General features: G+C 40.9%; 1 protein-coding gene across 6 annotated transcripts in view; it reads left to right on the top strand.

Annotated features, from left to right (window-relative positions):
- CHD6 (chromodomain helicase DNA binding protein 6) overlaps positions 1-17,926 on the top strand; it is a 213,623-nt gene that overhangs the window by 109,549 nt on the left and 86,148 nt on the right. For all 6 annotated transcript variants that reach the window (XM_053573515.1, XM_053573513.1, XM_053573512.1 and 3 more), the window contains 6 exons: positions 2,370-2,432; positions 3,230-3,288; positions 3,949-4,066; positions 10,418-10,504; positions 10,916-11,050; positions 14,946-15,067. In XM_053573515.1, the coding sequence (XP_053429490.1) occupies positions 2,370-2,432; positions 3,230-3,288; positions 3,949-4,066; positions 10,418-10,504; positions 10,916-11,050; positions 14,946-15,067 (584 nt within the window). The remainder of the gene's footprint in view (positions 1-2,369; positions 2,433-3,229; positions 3,289-3,948; positions 4,067-10,417; positions 10,505-10,915; positions 11,051-14,945; positions 15,068-17,926) is intronic.

Here is a 17,926-nt window from a genome sequence, read left to right as displayed (position 1 = left end):
TTTGAAATTTCATAGTCTTCTGGTACTTGGGAAACAAAAATCTCATAGAGGGGTGGGCTTAGCGCAAAAAAACTTATTCTCCCTTAAAATATTTGTGAGATTTTTAACCTGCTTGGTATCAGAGACTAAAATGCTAAGCTCGAAACCTCATATGTCAGGGGTCAAGAGAAGAAAGACCTTCCAGCTTCTCAACTATGGAGGGGCCTGGAACATACATACAGTCTTTTCCTCCACTCATTCAGTGACCTTAACCATTCATGCTATAGGAACAGTAAAACAAGAGGTGGATTGAAATGAATCTTCAAACAGTAACCCAGACCTGACCAAACTCAATCTTTGACTGAATCAAGAAGATCACTCCTTCTCAATTTATCTAACAGGAAATAAGAAACCCTTCTGGCAGAAAATACTGTTTGGAGTTGCTTTTTTATGTACAACATCCAAAATACAGTAAAAAAAAATCATTAGATGTTTGGAGAGGCTGGAAAATGTGGCTAAAAGCTAAGAGAATAAACATACAGTAGGACAGACACCAGGGGACCCAGATACTGATGTTGGCAGGAAAGAACTTTAAGATACCTACAATTAATATGGTAACAACAATGGAGGGAGACATAGACAGTATAAGTTTTATTTATTTATTTATTTATTTTGAGACAGAGTCTCAAGCTGTCACCTTGGGTAGAGTGGGTTGGCGTCACAGCTCACAGCAACCTCAGACTCTTGGGCTTAAGCGATTCTCTTGCCTCAGCCTCCCAAATAGCTGGGACTACAGGCGCCCACCATAATGCCCAGCTATATTTTTGTTGTTGTTGTTACAGTTGTTGTTGTTTTAGCTGGCCCAGGCTGGGTTTGAACCACCAGCCTTGGTGTATGTGGCTAGTGCTGAGTGAGCGACAGGTGCCACCCAACAGTATAAATTTTAAATGAAGACTTTCAACAGAGAATTAAATCTAAAAGGTAATCAGATCAACAGATCAGATTATCAGTCTAGAACTGAAAATTTCAATGTATAAAATTCAGAACCAGTGGATGGGTTTAGAAGCAGATTAGATAGAGCAGAAGATAAGATTAGTGAATACGAAGACAGATGAGTGGAAAATTTTTAAACAGAAGTTTATAGAAAACAAATGGAGAGAAGAGAGCAAAAAATAAAAGCATAAGAGAGACAAGTAGGATGCAGTGAAAAAAATCTAATGTGTTTCTGATAACAGTCCTAGGCATAGAAGAGATTGGAGCAGTGCAGCATTTGAACATAACAATAAATAATCAAGGATGTGTAAACTGATGGAAGATGTCAACCAGTACATCCAAAGTCAGGAAAAATACAAAAAAGAAAACCATATCTAGGTATATCTTAAGCTGTAGAAAACCAAAGAGAACAGCTTAAAAGCCATAGTTAATGCTATATAAAGTGGCACAAATGGGTGCATTCATATATATTTTAAGTCTAATATTGTGATCTGGAAAGGTCATAGTGCATATGAAACCACCGAGAAATAAAACTTCTCAGGGTCCTGGGAAGAATGTTAAATGGGAGTATTCTGACTCAATGCCTCCTTATTTTACATTTGTCATTTTTAATGCAGGGTTGTTGTTTTTTTAATCATACTCTATAGAAAGATTTCGTGGAGATTAGGAACCCAAAATGTTGATGTGTAACTAGGATAGGAAGGAATGAATTTTTTTCAACTGGGATTTACGTGACAAGAATGATCAGTGAAACACAAAGCCTGTTCCAGGTACAGAAAGGAAAGATGGTACCCAATGAGATATGTATTTTTAACTCCTATTTTGATGGGTTTGGAAACTAAGTGGTGTTAATTGATTTGCCCAAAGATAGTAGCTGGTAGATGTTAGAGTTGGAACTTCCTGATTCTGAGATCTCTAGACTTTTTTTTTCACAGCTTTCTGAAAATTTTATGCAGCAGCATATAGGTAGTTTTGCAGAGAAGGTAAGTCCTGGGACCAAATTTAGTGATGTTAAATGCAGATTTGGAATTAAATCTGATAAGGAGAAAAGCTTCTCTGCTTTCGTGATAGAGTTGTGCCCAGAAACGCATACCTTTAAATTCTCGTGTCGCAAAATGTTTTGTGATCTTTTGACCATTCTATGGGCTGATAGGAGGGAGCCCTCCGTACTCAAAGGCGAACTTTTATTTTTTTTGCAGTTTTTTTTGGCCGGGACTGGGTTTGAACCCGCCATCTCCAGCATATGGGGCCAGCACCCTACTCTGTTGAGCCACAGGCACTGCCCTCAAAGGCGAACTTTTCAATAATGTAGTACCCATTGTTACTTATTGCAGAATTATTTTCTTGTGTTCTGTGATTGCATCAATTTTTTTTTCTTTTTAATCTTTTGTCTCCAGGAGCCTCCAGAAGATGATGCAAACATCATTGAAAAGATCTTGGCATCCAAGACTGTCCAGGAGGTCAGTGGCGCAGGTTTCTGTGTTTATATCACTAACACAGATTGGCTAGAACCTAGAATGGTCATTCTTGGCTAGAGTAGAGAGAGGCAAGAATATTGTCTGGCTAGTCAACACTTATTTTTACCACCGTGAAGGATTTTAGGACATGAAACTCTGAATGGCTTAAACTGATAATTTTCTCCATTGTGATTCTAATGAAAGGTGTTTATCCCTTGGTTTCTATAGACCAGTGTAAGCCATCAGAGGGCCAAGAAGAAGAGATGGAAAAGGAATCCTAATGGAAATGTGGGGTTTTTTCCTTTAGATATCTCAGGACCATTGTAGGACTCGTAGAGAAAAGCCCTGAACTGGGAGGGTATGTTACTAGTGCGTAGCTTCATCTTCACTGCAGGTGTTCAGGAAAGTAGACTTCCTTACCGGGAGAGTGAATAAATACCATTGGCATTTTAGGGGTAGGAGTCTGAGGGGATGCCAGAGATACATGTGGTTATTTTCTGCAGCAGGCTCCAGTCCTGACATTCCTCAGAGCCTTCCACCAGTTTGGGTTGGTCAGCTGAATGTTGTCCTATCCTGGACCTTGGATGAACACCATGAAGATCTTTTTTAATTTGTAACTGTTTGTTCAGCCTTTGGAAAACCTCATCAATAGCTACCAGGAAAAAAAACCTAGAAAATGAAAATATCCTCAAGAAATCTTTACTAAAAGCAGACAGAGGCGTCGATTACCTGTTTTCTTTTGGTACCTAAGGGTGATCTGGCTGAGACGTGGACTGCTAACTGCTTGCTCTTGGTTGTAGGTGCACCCAGGAGAGCCGCCATTCGACTTGGAGCTGTTCTACGTTAAGTACAGAAATTTGTACGTCTGTCTAAAGTATTACATGTGTTTGGATTTTATGTGGATAAAACTTGCTTTCCCTGTGACTTTATTATCTTCTGTAGCTTTAGAGACTGGGCCCTAACACATGACCCATAGATCTTGGCAGATTCAATTCACCTTAGGGAGTAATGCCCAACATAGGTTGCATGTAGAATTACTTAGAGAACTTTTTAAAACTACTGAAGCCCTTGCTCCACCCAAGACCAATTGACTGAGACTCCATGGGTCCCAAGGATTGGGGTTTTTAAAAAACTATATGGGCAACTCTCAGGTTCACCCAGGGTAGAAAACCACTGTCTTATGGCATGTATTCTTTTTTCCCCCCTCTTGTATTTTTTTTCCATTCTGCTACCTGCCCACTCTCACTAGTGTGTGTTAATAATAACTTGCCCACACCTGCCTTCCTCTGCTCTGTTTCTGTGGAAGCTGCAGAGATCACTTGCTTGAAATTATTCCATTTTGTTTTGTTTTTTATTGTTGCCCTTAGGGTAAAGCTTTTCTAAGTCCAATCTCTCTCAGTTTCGCAACAAACCATTCCACTGTTTCTGTGTTAGATGGTCACCCTGTTTATTGAACACCTTAAAGCTCAGTCATTGGCTAGCTATGTGCTTGTCTCACAATTTGTGTGTTTTTGGATAGTTCCTACTTACATTGTAAATGGGCCACAATGGAAGAGCTCGAAAAGGATCCTCGCATCGCACAGAAGATCAAGCGATTTAGGAATAAACAAGCCCAGATGAAGCACATTTTTACTGAGGTGAAGCATTATTTACTGACTCATTTGACTGCTGCTTTTCTTGCAGCATTAAATACTGGGTTTAAGTTTCTAAGTCCAAGTTGACAGCCTCTACAGATTAATTGCTCATGTCAAATTAATAAGAGTGTGCTGATTTGTTGCAAAACTAGATTTAAGCCATCAGAAAAACTGTCCACCCAGGTGTAAGGATTAAACCTTATAAACTAGTAACTCATAAGAACGTGCATCTTGGTCTAAATACTAATATACCTAGAGTGAAAGGTATATTCTTTCATCTCCAGCCCCCAAAGATATTCTAAAAAACTTAAAGTTTGAATATAAAAAAAACAAAGCTAGGAGTGATTTTATTTATATATACTTGGGAATTTCTAAGTTTTATACCTACAAAAAGAGGAAGGACTGGTGGATTTGAGTATTAAATCTGTGGGTGCTGTTTATCAGAAAATATCACATACACATCTTAGGTAAATAATTAGAAAATATGTATATACATTATGTATTTGCACTTTTTTTCCTAATTTACATCCATGAATATGCTTATGTGGCATGTGTGCTTCTTATCCAATATGGGGCCTTTCTATTTATATGTACACATATGAATTACATGCATGCATGTGACAAACATCTTTAATGGAAAGAAATGGTCTTATAACTTAATAAGGAAAATGCAAAACCCCAAATAGAAATGGACAAATTACCAAGGAATTCAGAAAGAAGGAAATACTTGGCGGCGCCTGTGGCTCAGTGAGGAGGGTGGCGGGTTCAAACCCAGCCCCAGCCAAACTGCAGCAACAAAAAAATAGCCGGGCATTGTGGCGGGCACCTGTAGTCCCAGCTGCTCGGGAGGCTGAGGCAAGAGAATCGCGTAAGCCCAAGAGTTAGGGGTTGCTGTGAGCCGGGTGACGCCACGGCACTCTACCCAAGGGCGGTACAGTGAGACTCTTGTCTCTACAAAAAAAAAAAAAAGAAGGAAATACTGGTCTTTGGCCACACAAATGTAGCCAATTTCATAGTAGTCAAAGAGGTACAGATTCAAATAGGAATATTCTAGTCTTTACTTCTCAGATATTTGAAGGTTGTAAGAACAGGCATTATCCATTGCTGTGGAAGGGATATGGAATTAACACTCAGGTATGTCACTAGGTGGGAGCATAACTTGGCATGACCTCTTAGAGGAGCAGCAGACAATAGGGACACTGTGTTGCTCTTGTCGAGTGCTGTGGCGTCATAACTCATAGCAACCTCAACCACTGGGCTCAAGTTCGCCTCTTGCTTCAACCTGGGACTACAGGTGCCCAGCACAACGCCCGCTAGTTTTTCTCCTGTTAGCAGAGACAGGGTCTTGCTCTTGCCCAGGCTGGTCTCAAACTCTTGACTTCCAGCATTGGGCCTCCCTGAGTGCTAGGATTACAGGCATGAGCCACTGGGCCCAGCCTTTCTTTTTTAAAAACATGTAGTTTTCAGTTTTATACAGATAACTTGAAGCAATAAAAATTCTTTTTTAAATGTAGCCTTTAGTGCTAGATCCTAAATATTTCCACAGATGCCATTCAATTATAGACACTTGCTTCACACGCATGTTAGCTCACCGTTCACAGAGACTCCCCGCACACGCACGTCAGCTCACCGTTCACAGAGACTCCCCGCACACGCACGTCAGCTCACCGTTCACAGAGACTCCCCGCACACGCACGTCAGCTCACCGTTCACAGAGACTCCCCGCACACGCACGTCAGCTCACCGTTCACAGAGACTCCCCGCACACGCACCTCAGCTCACCGTTCACAGAGACTCCCCGCACACGCACCTCAGCTCACCGTTCACAGAGACTCCCCGCACACGCACCTCAGCTCACCGTTCACAGAGACTCCCCGCACACGCACGTCAGCTCACCGTTCACAGAGACTCCCCGCACACGCACGTCAGCTCACCGTTCACAGAGACTCCCCGCACACGCATGTCAGCTCACCGTTCACAGAGACTCCCCGCACACGCACGTCAGCTCACCGTTCACAGAGACTCCCCGCACACGCACCTCAGCTCACCGTTCACAGAGACCCCGCACACGCACGTCAGCTCACCGTTCACAGAGACTCCCCGCACACGCACGTCAGCTCACCGTTCACAGAGACCCCGCACACGCACGTCAACTCACCATTCACAGAGACTCCCCGCACACGCACCTCAGCTCACCGTTCACAGAGACCCCGCACACGCACGTCAGCTCACTCTTCGTATTATACTCCTTTCCCTCGAGTCATAAAAAGTTATTTTAGGATAATGTCAGTAAAGATTCTCCTCTCCCAACTGGAGATCCATCCTATTTAGCCTTAAAAGTTGGCCCCAGCCCTCTGTGTGATTGATTTAAAGCCCTAGAGAACTGTTTTCATGGCAGTGTTCCTGTAATAAAGAGCTGGGGAGAGGAAGGAAGGTGGCAGCTGGAATTGGAGTAACCCTTGTCGAAGCCCTGTTGGATCCCCACCGTACTTCTCGGAACATTTATTCACACCTCTATTTTAGCAGTTATTTGCAGCGTAGTGGCTTGTTTACATGTCTGTTCCTTCCATTCTAAGCCCTGGGAGACAGAGCCCGTGTCTTCTGTTCTATCACTGGTACTGGGCACAGGCTCAGGGCCCAGTAATTACTTGACTGTCCCCAGGTGAGGAAAGAGGGTTTGCCTTAGAGCATTTCCCTCCTTCAGGACCATCAGCACTTTCCATTTTCTTGTAGTAAACTCCAGACCCCTTAGCCTACACAACCTGTGTGTCTGTTTTCTGATATATTCCCAAGGAAGTGATTTTTCCTTGATTGGGAATAGAGAAGGGAAGTTGTGTTACACTGTATAGAAATAATGTAACAGGAGTTCATGTTCTTGCAGGAAGGGAAGACTTTCAAGGAAATTGGAACCCTTGAAATTAAGGAGCAGTAATAGTCGGGAATATGTCCTATAACACTGCCTTTGGTCTTGCACTGTGCAACATTTTTATTAGTAACTTAGATAAATAATATTCTTATGATATAAATAGTAACTCAGTTTTGAGTAAAGCTTGTTCATATTGATTATCTTCAACGGCTTTATGAGGTGGTCAAGCTACCTCTGAAGGAGACTCAGCCTCTGGAGCAGAGTTTTTCAGCCTTTTTTATCTTACAGCAACTCAAACCTGTAAACTCCCATGGCACACTTAAATTATGTTGTTCAAAAACGAGTAAAAAAGAATGTTTACTGTGCTTGAACTTCTTTCAAAAATAATTTAATGAATGATCTTTAAACATTTTCACAGCACAATGGTGAAGATGACTGCTCTAGAGGCTGCAAGTTCCCGTGCACAGCAGAGGCAGAGGCCTTCTGACTAAATCCTTTTTAACCAAATTAGAATAAATGACACAGTCAAAGTCTAGGTTTACCTGGACAGGCCAGGATCACTAAAATGTGGGAATAAATGTGTCCTATGTGGTCTTTTAAGAGTCTTTATAGTTTTGAAGTGAGGAAAATGACTGGATGGCAGTTCTAGGGAAAAGGTGTTGCCAGTCGAATTAGTTATAAGCTTACTGTGTGCCAGGAGCAGGGTGTGGCTGTTTATGAAGCAGCTCTAATCCTAGGCTGAGCCGTCCTGCTGGACCTTCGTCTCGTCACAGGGTGTTCAGTCCATTTGGGGGCCAGGATTCAATGAGGGGTTTGTAAAACCTGATGAAGATGGTAACAGTGTGGGGGGGCCAAAGCATAGCAGGGTGACTGAGAGCAGAGGCGGACAGTGGTGTGAGAGCCCAGGCTGTGTGGTCAAACTGGCCTCCTCCCCTACCCCACCCTCACACTCGGTCCAAGTCCTCTTGCCTGAGTGCCTTCAAACTCAGTGTCCTCATATGTACAAAAGGGACTTTTATTAGCATCCCTGCAAGGATCAGGTGACAGTGCTAGTGCTGTTTTTAGCTTTATTGACATATAATTGATAAAGGTTGTATATATTTAAGGTATACAACTTGATGTTTTGATGCGTGTATACGTAATGAAATAATCATTATAGTCAAGCTAATTAGCAGTCCGTCACCTCGCATAGTTACCATTTTCTTAGAGTAAGAACTCTTAAGATCTGTCCTCTTAGCAAATTTGAAAACACAATACAGAACTTTTAACTGCCATCACTATGCTGTACACTGATCTCCAGAACTTATTCATCCTGTATAACTGCAATTTTGTACACTTTGACCAGTATCTCCCCATTCACTCCTCCCCTTCACCCCTGGGCAGTTACCATTTCACTCCACTCCTATGAGTGTGATTATTTCAGATTCCATGTATAAGTGAAACTATACAGTATTTGTCTTTTTGTGTGTGGCTTATTTTACTAAGCATAATGTCCTCCAGGTTCATCCATGTCATTGCAAATGACAGAATTTCCTTCTTTCCTAAGGCTGGATATAACCTGTTGTATGTATATACCCCAGTTTCTTTACCCATCATCCCTTGAGGGACACTTGGGTTGTTTCTGTACTTGGCTGTCGTGAACAGTAACTGACACTGTTTGTAGAGGGGCTTAGCATGATGCCTGGCTCATAGTCACTATTCCATAAATAAAAGCTCTCTGTATCATTCTGAGGTCCGGAAACACATGAACAGTTGAATAAACTGGGGTAGTTTTTTTTTGTTTGTTTGTCTGTTTTGTTTTAACTCAGGGAAGGGGATTGTAGAAGAGCCTGCCCAGGAAGGAAATAATTAAATTAACTATTGCCGGCATTCCTCCTTTCTTTCTTCAGGATGCCACACAGTGATCTTGCTCCTTTTCTCTCTCTCTTCCCCCTCATCACATTCTCTGTCTCTCATACTAAAATATAAAATAAACTTTTATGACCTTAAAAAAAAAAATTACCTATTGCCGATATAGAGGAAGCAGTTCATACCAACAAGTGACAAGAAGTTAGGCTATAATTCAGTAATAATAATGATAAACCGATAGCATACTAAATAAGCAGAGAGAGGTAAAGTTGTTTCAACAGTGGATCAGATATTAGAAGGTGGTAAATTTCTTAGTAGGAATAAATGAATTTGCGGGTGGGTTTGCCAGGCATGCTAGAAAAAATGGGGTTTTTTTGGATTGATTAGACAGTGCAGCTATATAGTTCCTAAAGTACCTTCCAACCTAAGAGAAAGTAAGAACAGTTTAGCTGTCCTGGAGAAGGACTTCTGGGTCAGAAAGACCTGAGAGGATGTTCCAGTTTACGTCGCCCTGTGACTTGGCCATTACTACCTAACCTCTCTGAGTTAGTTTGCTTATGTGTAAAGTAACCGTAGCATCGCCTCCGTAAGATAGCTTCAAGATTTAAAGCACTTATTACTATTCCACACATACAGTAAATATTCCTAATTGTTGCTTATTGTTGCTTTATAAATAATAAGCTTTTTTGAAGAATAATGTGCATAGGCTCCGCCCCTATAGCTCAGGCAGCTAGGGCGCCAGCCACATACACTGAGGCTGGTAGGTTTGAATACAACCCGGGCCCGCCAAACAACAATGACAATTACAACCAAAAAATAGCTGGACGTTGCGGCAGGTGTCTGTAGTCCCAGCTACTTGGGAGGCTGAGGCAAGAGACTCGCTTAAGCCCAAGAGTTTGAGGTTGCTGTGAGCTGTGACATCATGGCACTCTACCCAGGGTGACAGCTAGAGACTCTGTCTCAAAAATAATAATAATAATAATAATAATGTGCATAAAGAAAAATCCTAAGTGTACATCTCAATAAATTTTTACAAGATAAACGTATGTAACTACCCCTAGATCAGGAAATAGAACATTATCAGTACCCAGGAAGCTTCCCCCATGTCCCCTTCCAGTGTTGGCTGCTGTGTTTCTTGTTATCAAGAAGAAACTAATTCCTGCTTGCCAAGGGCTCATTCCAGTAATGACCAACGGGGAAATACATAGGTCATTACTAAAGTTTTAAGAAACACAAAAATCAAGGAATGTAAAATCTGCGTGGGAGGGAAACAAAGCCCTCCCCACAATACCGATAAGCTGAGCAAGTTGCACACGTGAAGCAGAAAGAATGCTGTCGACCTTGTTCCTTGGCAGTGAAATAATGAACCATACACAGTCCATCCCCAAATTTTCAGAGCAACCCACATATTACCCAGCCACAGTGCAGCCTCTGAGATGGTTGGATCCTTTGAATTTAGTCATGGAGAGCAGGATTTGGGGACAGCAAAGAAATGTCTGTGAAATGATTTTTATTCTCAAGCAAACCCTTTCTTTCTGTGTTTGTTGATAGAGCCCAGATATCACTTAAAGACAAAACCTGGGTGTTGGATTTGAGGCAACAGTTCACACTTGTTAACTGTCTCGTCTGTTTTATGTTAGCCCGATGAAGACTTGTTCAATCCAGACTATGTGGAAGTCGATCGCATCTTGGAGGTGGCTCACACCAAGGATGCAGAAACAGGGGAGGTCGGTGTTTGCCTCTTCTAAAGCCTCTTCTCTTCTATCTGCACATTTTGCTCCTTTTGTTAACATGTGATCTATGTTTTATTCATTTTTTTTAAATTAAATCATAGCTGTGTACATTAATGTGATCATGGGGTACAATGTGCTGGTTTTATATACAATCTGAAATATTTTCATCAAACTGGTTAACAGAGCCTTCTCGGCACCCTGTTAGTTATTGTGTTAAGGCATTTATATGCTACATTTAGTAAATTTCACATGTACCCTTGTAAGAGGCACCGTAGGCGTGGTCCCACCAAGTGATCTATGTTTTAATGTTATTATTATATTGTCATGGAGGGTGTTTTTTCATAGGTTAGCAGGATATGATTGACTTTGAAAGAAATTTGAGTTTTCTCTCCTGTTTCCCACCAGGAGGTGACACATTACCTGGTGAAGTGGTGCTCACTGCCCTATGAAGAAAGCACGTGGGAGCTAGAGGAAGATGTGGATCCTGCAAAAGTTAAAGAATTTGAATCTCTTCAAGTTCTCCCTGAAATTAAGCATGTGGTAAAGTATTCCTACCTCTGTCTGACACCTCTTAGAATGTGTAATTTTGTCATCTTTGCAATTATGGAAGTCCACTTGGCTGCATTCCTGAGTAGTTTTATAATATTTTGCCTTTCTAACTCTCATTGAACCTGTAGCTCAGGATGTTTTCATCTCCAAATCAAACCTTGCCAGCACGCTGGTCAGCTTTAAAGGTCTCACCTTTATTTGGGTTTGGCAACATTTAAGAAGCTGGGATATGGGCTTCAGTTTCTTGGTGCATGGCTGTTACATGGCGTCAGTGAGCTGGAATACATGAGGAGGGGCTGGCATGTGAAAACAGCTCTGTAGATGGATGGCATTTTCCCTGTTTCTTGTTTCTTCTCTTTCGTCATCATTGACCTCTTTTCTTTTCTTTTATCCTTCTCCTTCACTCAACTGGAATATTCTCGAGTGGAAGAACTGTCTATAGGTCCCTAGAACCTCGCAGAGAGAGTGTAGGTTTTCAGGATGCTTACTCATCAGTTCATTTTTCTGATTCTGGATTATTACCACGCAGCTGCAGAGATGCCCTGGGTGCCTGAGGAGTTGTGTATGGAGTGTGAGGAATTAAGAGGAGGAAGAAATGGGATCGGATCAGAGCTTGTGGTAAAGTGTGTAACTAACTTGAGGAGGGAACAGTTGTTAAAGCATGTGATTGTAGGTTGGAATGATCAATTTCTGTTTAAAAAAAGAAAGTCACCATTTTTATATGAAAAACCATTATCCAGTTCCTTTTTAGTAGTATTTGTTGCTTTTACATGACTAGAAAGTTAGGACTCAGAAGATTAGACCTCAACATTGAACTTGGATTCAGAGTCCATTCCAGAGCAGTGTTTTGTTTCTTCAGATTTTTTGGTGGTTGTTTCTTTGGGTGTTGTTTATTTTTTGGCATATGAAAGGTATGTAGAGGTATCTTGAGATGCAGAACTGTGATAAGAAACTAGCATGGTTTATGGTGTTTTGTCTGTATGATTATTAAACTCTCTATACACTGTTTTCTGGTTTTCGTCCACTTTGTTAGTCCTTTATTAAGTATCTGCTGTAATTTGATTCTTGTGTGAGATACAGTAAGAAACAAGGTACACACAGGCCCTGCCCTCAGCTCACGGTCTGATGGAAGACGCGTGTGAGAACAGAAACACACACAGCACCAGGCTGACTGTCAGGCATCGTCTAGAGGCAGTCAAGATCTCCCTTTTCTTTCACTCAGTTCCCCCTTAGTTCTTCAGCCTGACTGTCTTCGTCAGGAATGTGAATTCATGCATATTTTTATGTGATACCACATTTCCTTCACTTTGCGATTCTGCCGTCCTCCCTAGTCATCAGTGGACCATAGTATCATTTTACACTTGTCATTTTTTTTTTTCTGAGACAGAATCTCAAGCTGTCACCCTGGGTAGAGTGCTGTGGCATCATAGCTCACAGCAGCCTCAAACTCGGGCTCAAGCAATCCTCTTACCTCAGTTTTTCTATGTTTAGTAGAGACAGAGTCGTGCTTTTGCCCAGGCTGTTCTCAAACTCGTGAGTTCAAGCAAACTACCCTCCTCAGCCTCCCAGATTGCTGGGATTACAGGCATGAGCTACCATGCCTGGCCTTGTCTTTTTTTTCTAATGTATTCTCATTAGAAAAGGTACACTTTAGAATTTTATCTCAAAATTCTAAATTGAAATAGTAGCTAATGACATCATTAATGCTCTCTTTTTACACATTAAGAAGGTAGATGTCTCCAGATGGCTTTACTTGAATTAGTTGTTTTCTTAAGGTATCTTTTGCTGAATTTTGAAGCTTAGAGATGACCTTACTTGTCTTGATGAATAGAACATTCTGCACCTGAAATCTCTTTGGTAAAAATGGGTTACTTGTAGGTAAAATACAGTATTTCAAGAAAGGAAGAATCGAGAGTGCCAGTAAAGGGGGAGAAGCAGTCTTTTGCTAGGCAAGACCTTTTACAGATGCCAAGAGTCAATTCTTCACCCCCTTTTGAAATTAACTAAGTAGCCACTGAAGGTTGTAAGCCCTGGAGTGGTTTGTATCCTGTTATCTATACCACTTTGGAACCATCCAGACTGGGCATGAGAAACTTCTAGCTCATTTCAAGTCTTACGCTTAGATAGGTGGCTGAAATTTCTGACCAGTAGATGATATAAAAACTAAAACCTTTAGCCCTGGGGAAAGAAGGAAAACTTAGCAGAGCAACTATATTAGAGAGTGATGCCTCTGCATCTAGGGTACTTCCAAGGCAGCAGAATAGAAATCTGCAGTGAAATTTCTTCATTCCTTCATGGTGTCATTTACAGTGCTGAGAACAAGCCACTTGAGTCAACAGAGGTGAGAAAGCTAGAACAGCAGTTCTCAACCTGTGGGTCGCAACCCCTATGGGCTGTATTAAAGGGTTGCAGCATTATGAAGGTTGAGAACCACTGGTCTAGAAAGTCTCTCTGTAGTGTCTAGGAGAGTTAGGGAGAATGCCTAATGGAATCGGTTGCTTGAACTTTAGGGATTCAAGCTGAATGGTTTATGTTGGCTAAGAAGGTAATTTCTTTAACAGAACAGAGTAAGAGAATTTATATAGGAATATCTTTACGGAAAAGCTTTTATTTAATTTATTATTTTTTTTGTACATAATATACCTTTCTTTCTTATTTCTAAAAATGCCTGTAACTGTATGCTGATAATGATACTCAACAGGCTTCTATTTCAAAGTGCTTAATCTAACTACAGCTATAGTAATTTTGTAAGTAAGTTCTGTCTTGTATTTTTCTGCAAGCCACGGACAGCTTATACTTATCTCCAACTATGAGTGATGTAATTGGGGATATTTTATTAAATCTCAAATTCCCATTTTTATAACCCATTTTACATGGGAAGGCTCAATACAGAAAGATTAAAAATTTCCCCAAATTAATAATTCTGATTGACATTCCAATGAGGTTTTAAACTTAGAATAGTAAGATGGAATAGCCAACACATTTTTGACACATAATTGCCCATCATATCTATATAGTAGTTAAAAAGTTTTAGCACAGTAATAGACAAACAAGTGGAGTGGAACAGAATCCAGATACAGCTCCATGTGTATGTTGACAAATGTGGCGTTACATATCAGTTGAGAAAAGGTGAATTACCGTTGACCTTGAACAACATGGTTTTGAGCTGTGCAAATCCACTTATATGCAGTTGTTTTTCTACCAAAATCTGATCAAAAATACAGTATTTATAGCATCTGAAACCTGAGTATACAGGGGGCTGACATTTCACCCGCGTGGGTTCCGCAGGGCTCACTGCAGGCCTCGAGCGTATGTGGATTCAGGTTTGTGGGAACCAGTCCCCCCAACTATACCAAGGGCTGGCTGTATTTTTAGAGACCAGTGTTTTACATGTGAAAATAAAGTTGTAAGACTGTGTCTATTTTGTTTAATGGGAATAGAAGGAATTTGCAATTTTGATTATACAATTTTCTTGCTTTATGTGCTGACTTTAGAGACAAGACTAACCAACAGAATATTTCACCCACTATACTTTGCTGCACTATTACTCTAGGCACAGAAATAACAAAAAGAAATTCTGCTTATAGAAAGCAAAAATCCTAGAATTAACCTCTGGGGGGAATTAAAGTATAAATGGGAGTGACACTTATGAGTCTATATAAAATAGTGTAACCCTCATCAAGATTTTAGGTAAGCCTATTTCCCTTATTAATTACTTATAAATTTTATACACATAATCTTAGTTTAAGCTGGTGAAATCTGAAAAATACTCAGAAATAGTAACTGAAGGTAGAAACCGTCCTGACTTAGGACAGCATTGAGATTTACCAGCTGCCTCGTTGTCATCTGTCATTCTTCATGTGTCCTGCTCCCTGCTCCCCCCCAGGAGCGGCCTGCTTCAGACTCCTGGCAGAAACTCGAGAAATCTCGGGAGTATAAGAACAGTAATCGGCTTCGGGAGTACCAGCTGGAGGGGATGAACTGGCTTCTTTTTAACTGGTACAACAGGTGAGGAATCAGCACTGATCCAGATGTTTGTACCTGGAGGTATATTGTTGCATTACCCTGGAAAACTTAAGTGGCTATAGCAGATGGTTGAGAGAGCATAACCATTGATTTAGGGTGTGATCTTTCCATGTTAGTCATCTCATGACTTATTTTTATGTCAGGTATTTCTTCAATCAAGATCTTTAGACATCGTTGATTTTATGCCTTTTTTTTTTTTTTTCGCCCATCTGACCAACAGGTTAGGCTCAGCCTAGATAAAACAAAATCTAATCCAATAGTCCTTAGCAAAAAGAAAAACTCTAAAAGAGAATGGATATGGATTCTTTTTTTTTTTTTTGCAGTTTTGGCCGGGGCTGGGTTTGAACCCACCACCTCCAGCGTAGGGGGCCAGCGCCCTACTCACTGAGCCACAGGTGCCGCCCCCATGGATATGGATTCTAATCCCTACTCTGTTACTTTGTTTGAAAGCCAGGGATGTTCTAGAGTTTTGCTGTAACACTCAGTTTTGAACTCTCTGTGATCTGGTTCCTATCAGAATCTAATTTGAGAAAGAAGGGTTGAGATTTTCTGGACATTCTAGAATGTTTCTGATAGTAGGGATTTTTTTTTTAAGATATCATGTTGTAATGAAAAATACACAGAAATGGGATTCTGGAGAACTGTGTTCTAGTGTAATCTCTGCCACTTATCTACTGTGTCACCCAAGCACAGCTCACCCCACCTGCCAGATCTTGGGTTGCTTATCCAAACAGTGAGGGAATGAGACCAGACCATGGCCATACCTCTTTCAGGGCCACAGCTTTACTGTATAATCTGTGATTCAGGATCAAAAGAAGACAACAGCATTTTCAGTCTAATAGAATTTATCATGTGGATTAAAAGTTTGTCTTCTGATAACCTACAAAAGACAATGAGAATCATGGAACTTTTTTTATTTTTACTTCGGCTTCCAGGAAGTTTGTCAGCTATAGGACTGGTTTAGGTAGGGTTTATTTTTTTTTTTCATCTTGTCTTAATATTATTTTAATGTTTAGTATACTTAGTTTATATTTTAATATACTTATTTCATATATACTGATGCATTCCTTAGGCTGGATGCCGTGTCTCATGCCTATAATCCTGGCATTTTGGGAGGCCGAGGTGGGTGGATCTCTTGAGCTCAGGAGTTCAAGATCAGCCTGAGCAAGAGGGAGATCCTGTCTCTACTAAAAATAGAAAAACTAGCCAGATGTTATGGCAGGCGCCTATAGTCCCAGCTACTTGAGAGGCTGAGGCAAGAGAATTACTTAAACCCAAGAGTTTGAGTTTGCTGTGAGCTATGATACTACAGCACTCTACCCAGGGTGACAGAGTGAGACTGTCTCAAAAAAAAAGAAAGAAAGAAAGAAATTATAATGCACTCTTAATGATATTTTAGTCAACCAGGAACCACGTATCACTGGTGGTCTAGGAGCTTATAATGGAGCTGAAACATTCCTGTTTCTAGAGATACTGTAGCTGTTACAGCATTGTAGTGCAGTGTGTTACTCACAGTGGCCATGCTCGTGTAAACAGTCCTATGCTGCCCACTGCATACAAGTCCAGCACGTATAGTTGTGTATGGTATGTAACATTTGATGATGGTCATGAACAACTGGGGCTGGTTTAGGTATTTACTGTGCTTTATGACATTATTTTAAAATGTATTCTTTCTACTTACTAAAAAAAAAAAAAAATTAACTGTAAAAATAGCCTCAGGCAGATCTTACAGGAGCTAGTCTACAAGAAGCCATTGTTATCACAGGAGATGGCAGCTCTGTGCCTATCACAGCCCTGCAGACCTAGACGGACGGAACGTGGAGGTGGAAGAGAGTGATGCCCATGTTCCTCATCCTGTGTGTGCCTAGGCTGATGTGTGCGTTTGGGTCTTAGTTTTTAACAAAAAAGTTTTAGGAAGCAAAACAAAAGATTTTGAAAATAGAAAAGGCTTATAGAATAGAGATATAAGGAAGATATTTTTGTAGAGCCCTGTTCAGTGTGTTTGTGTTTTAAGTTAAGTGTTATTACAAAAGTATCAAAAAGCTAAAAAGTGTTGAAAGTTTATTTAAAAAGTTATAGTAAGCTAGTTACTGAAGAAGTGAAAATATTTTAAAATATATTTAGTGTAACCTGAACGTTCTATAAAGTCTGCAGTGTTATAAAGTAATGTCCTAGGCCTTCACATGCACTCACCACTCACTCACTGACTCTCCCAGAGCAACTTCCAGTCCTGCAAGCTCCATACGTGCCCTATGGAAGTGTACCATTTTTTTCTTTTTGAGACAGAGCCTCCAGCTGTCCCCCTTGGTAGAGTGCTGTGGCATCATAGCTCACAGCATCAACCTCCAACTCCTGGGCTTAAGCGATTCTCTTGCCTCAGCCTCCCAAGTAACTGGGATTAGAGGCACCCACCACAACGCCTGGCTATTTTTTGGTTGCAGCCGTCATTGTTGTTTAGTGGGCCCAGGCTGGATTCAAACCTGCCAATTCTGGTGTATGTGGCTGGCGCCTTAGCCACTTGAGCTACAGGCGCTGAGCCACCAATTTTTTCTTTTATACCTTGTTTTTATTGTATCTTTTCTATGTTTAGATACCACAAATGTTTGTCATTGTGTTATAGTTGCCAACAGTATACGTTACAGTAACCTGCTGTTGGGGTTTGTCGTCTGGGAGCAATAGGTCACACTATGTAGCCTTGGTATGGAGTAGGCAATACCATTTAGGTTTGTGTAAGAACACTCTATGATATTTGCAAAGTGACAAAATTGCTTGATGATGCATTTGTCAGAACATGTGTCACTGTCTTTAAGTGGCACATAACTATGTTTTGTCCCAAGTTAG

This window comes from Nycticebus coucang, chromosome 21 (assembly GCF_027406575.1).
Source record: "Nycticebus coucang isolate mNycCou1 chromosome 21, mNycCou1.pri, whole genome shotgun sequence".
NCBI lineage: Eukaryota > Metazoa > Chordata > Mammalia > Primates > Lorisidae > Nycticebus > Nycticebus coucang.
The sequence above is the reverse complement of the archived record's forward strand: the minus strand, read 5'-3'. Positions and strand labels throughout refer to the sequence as shown.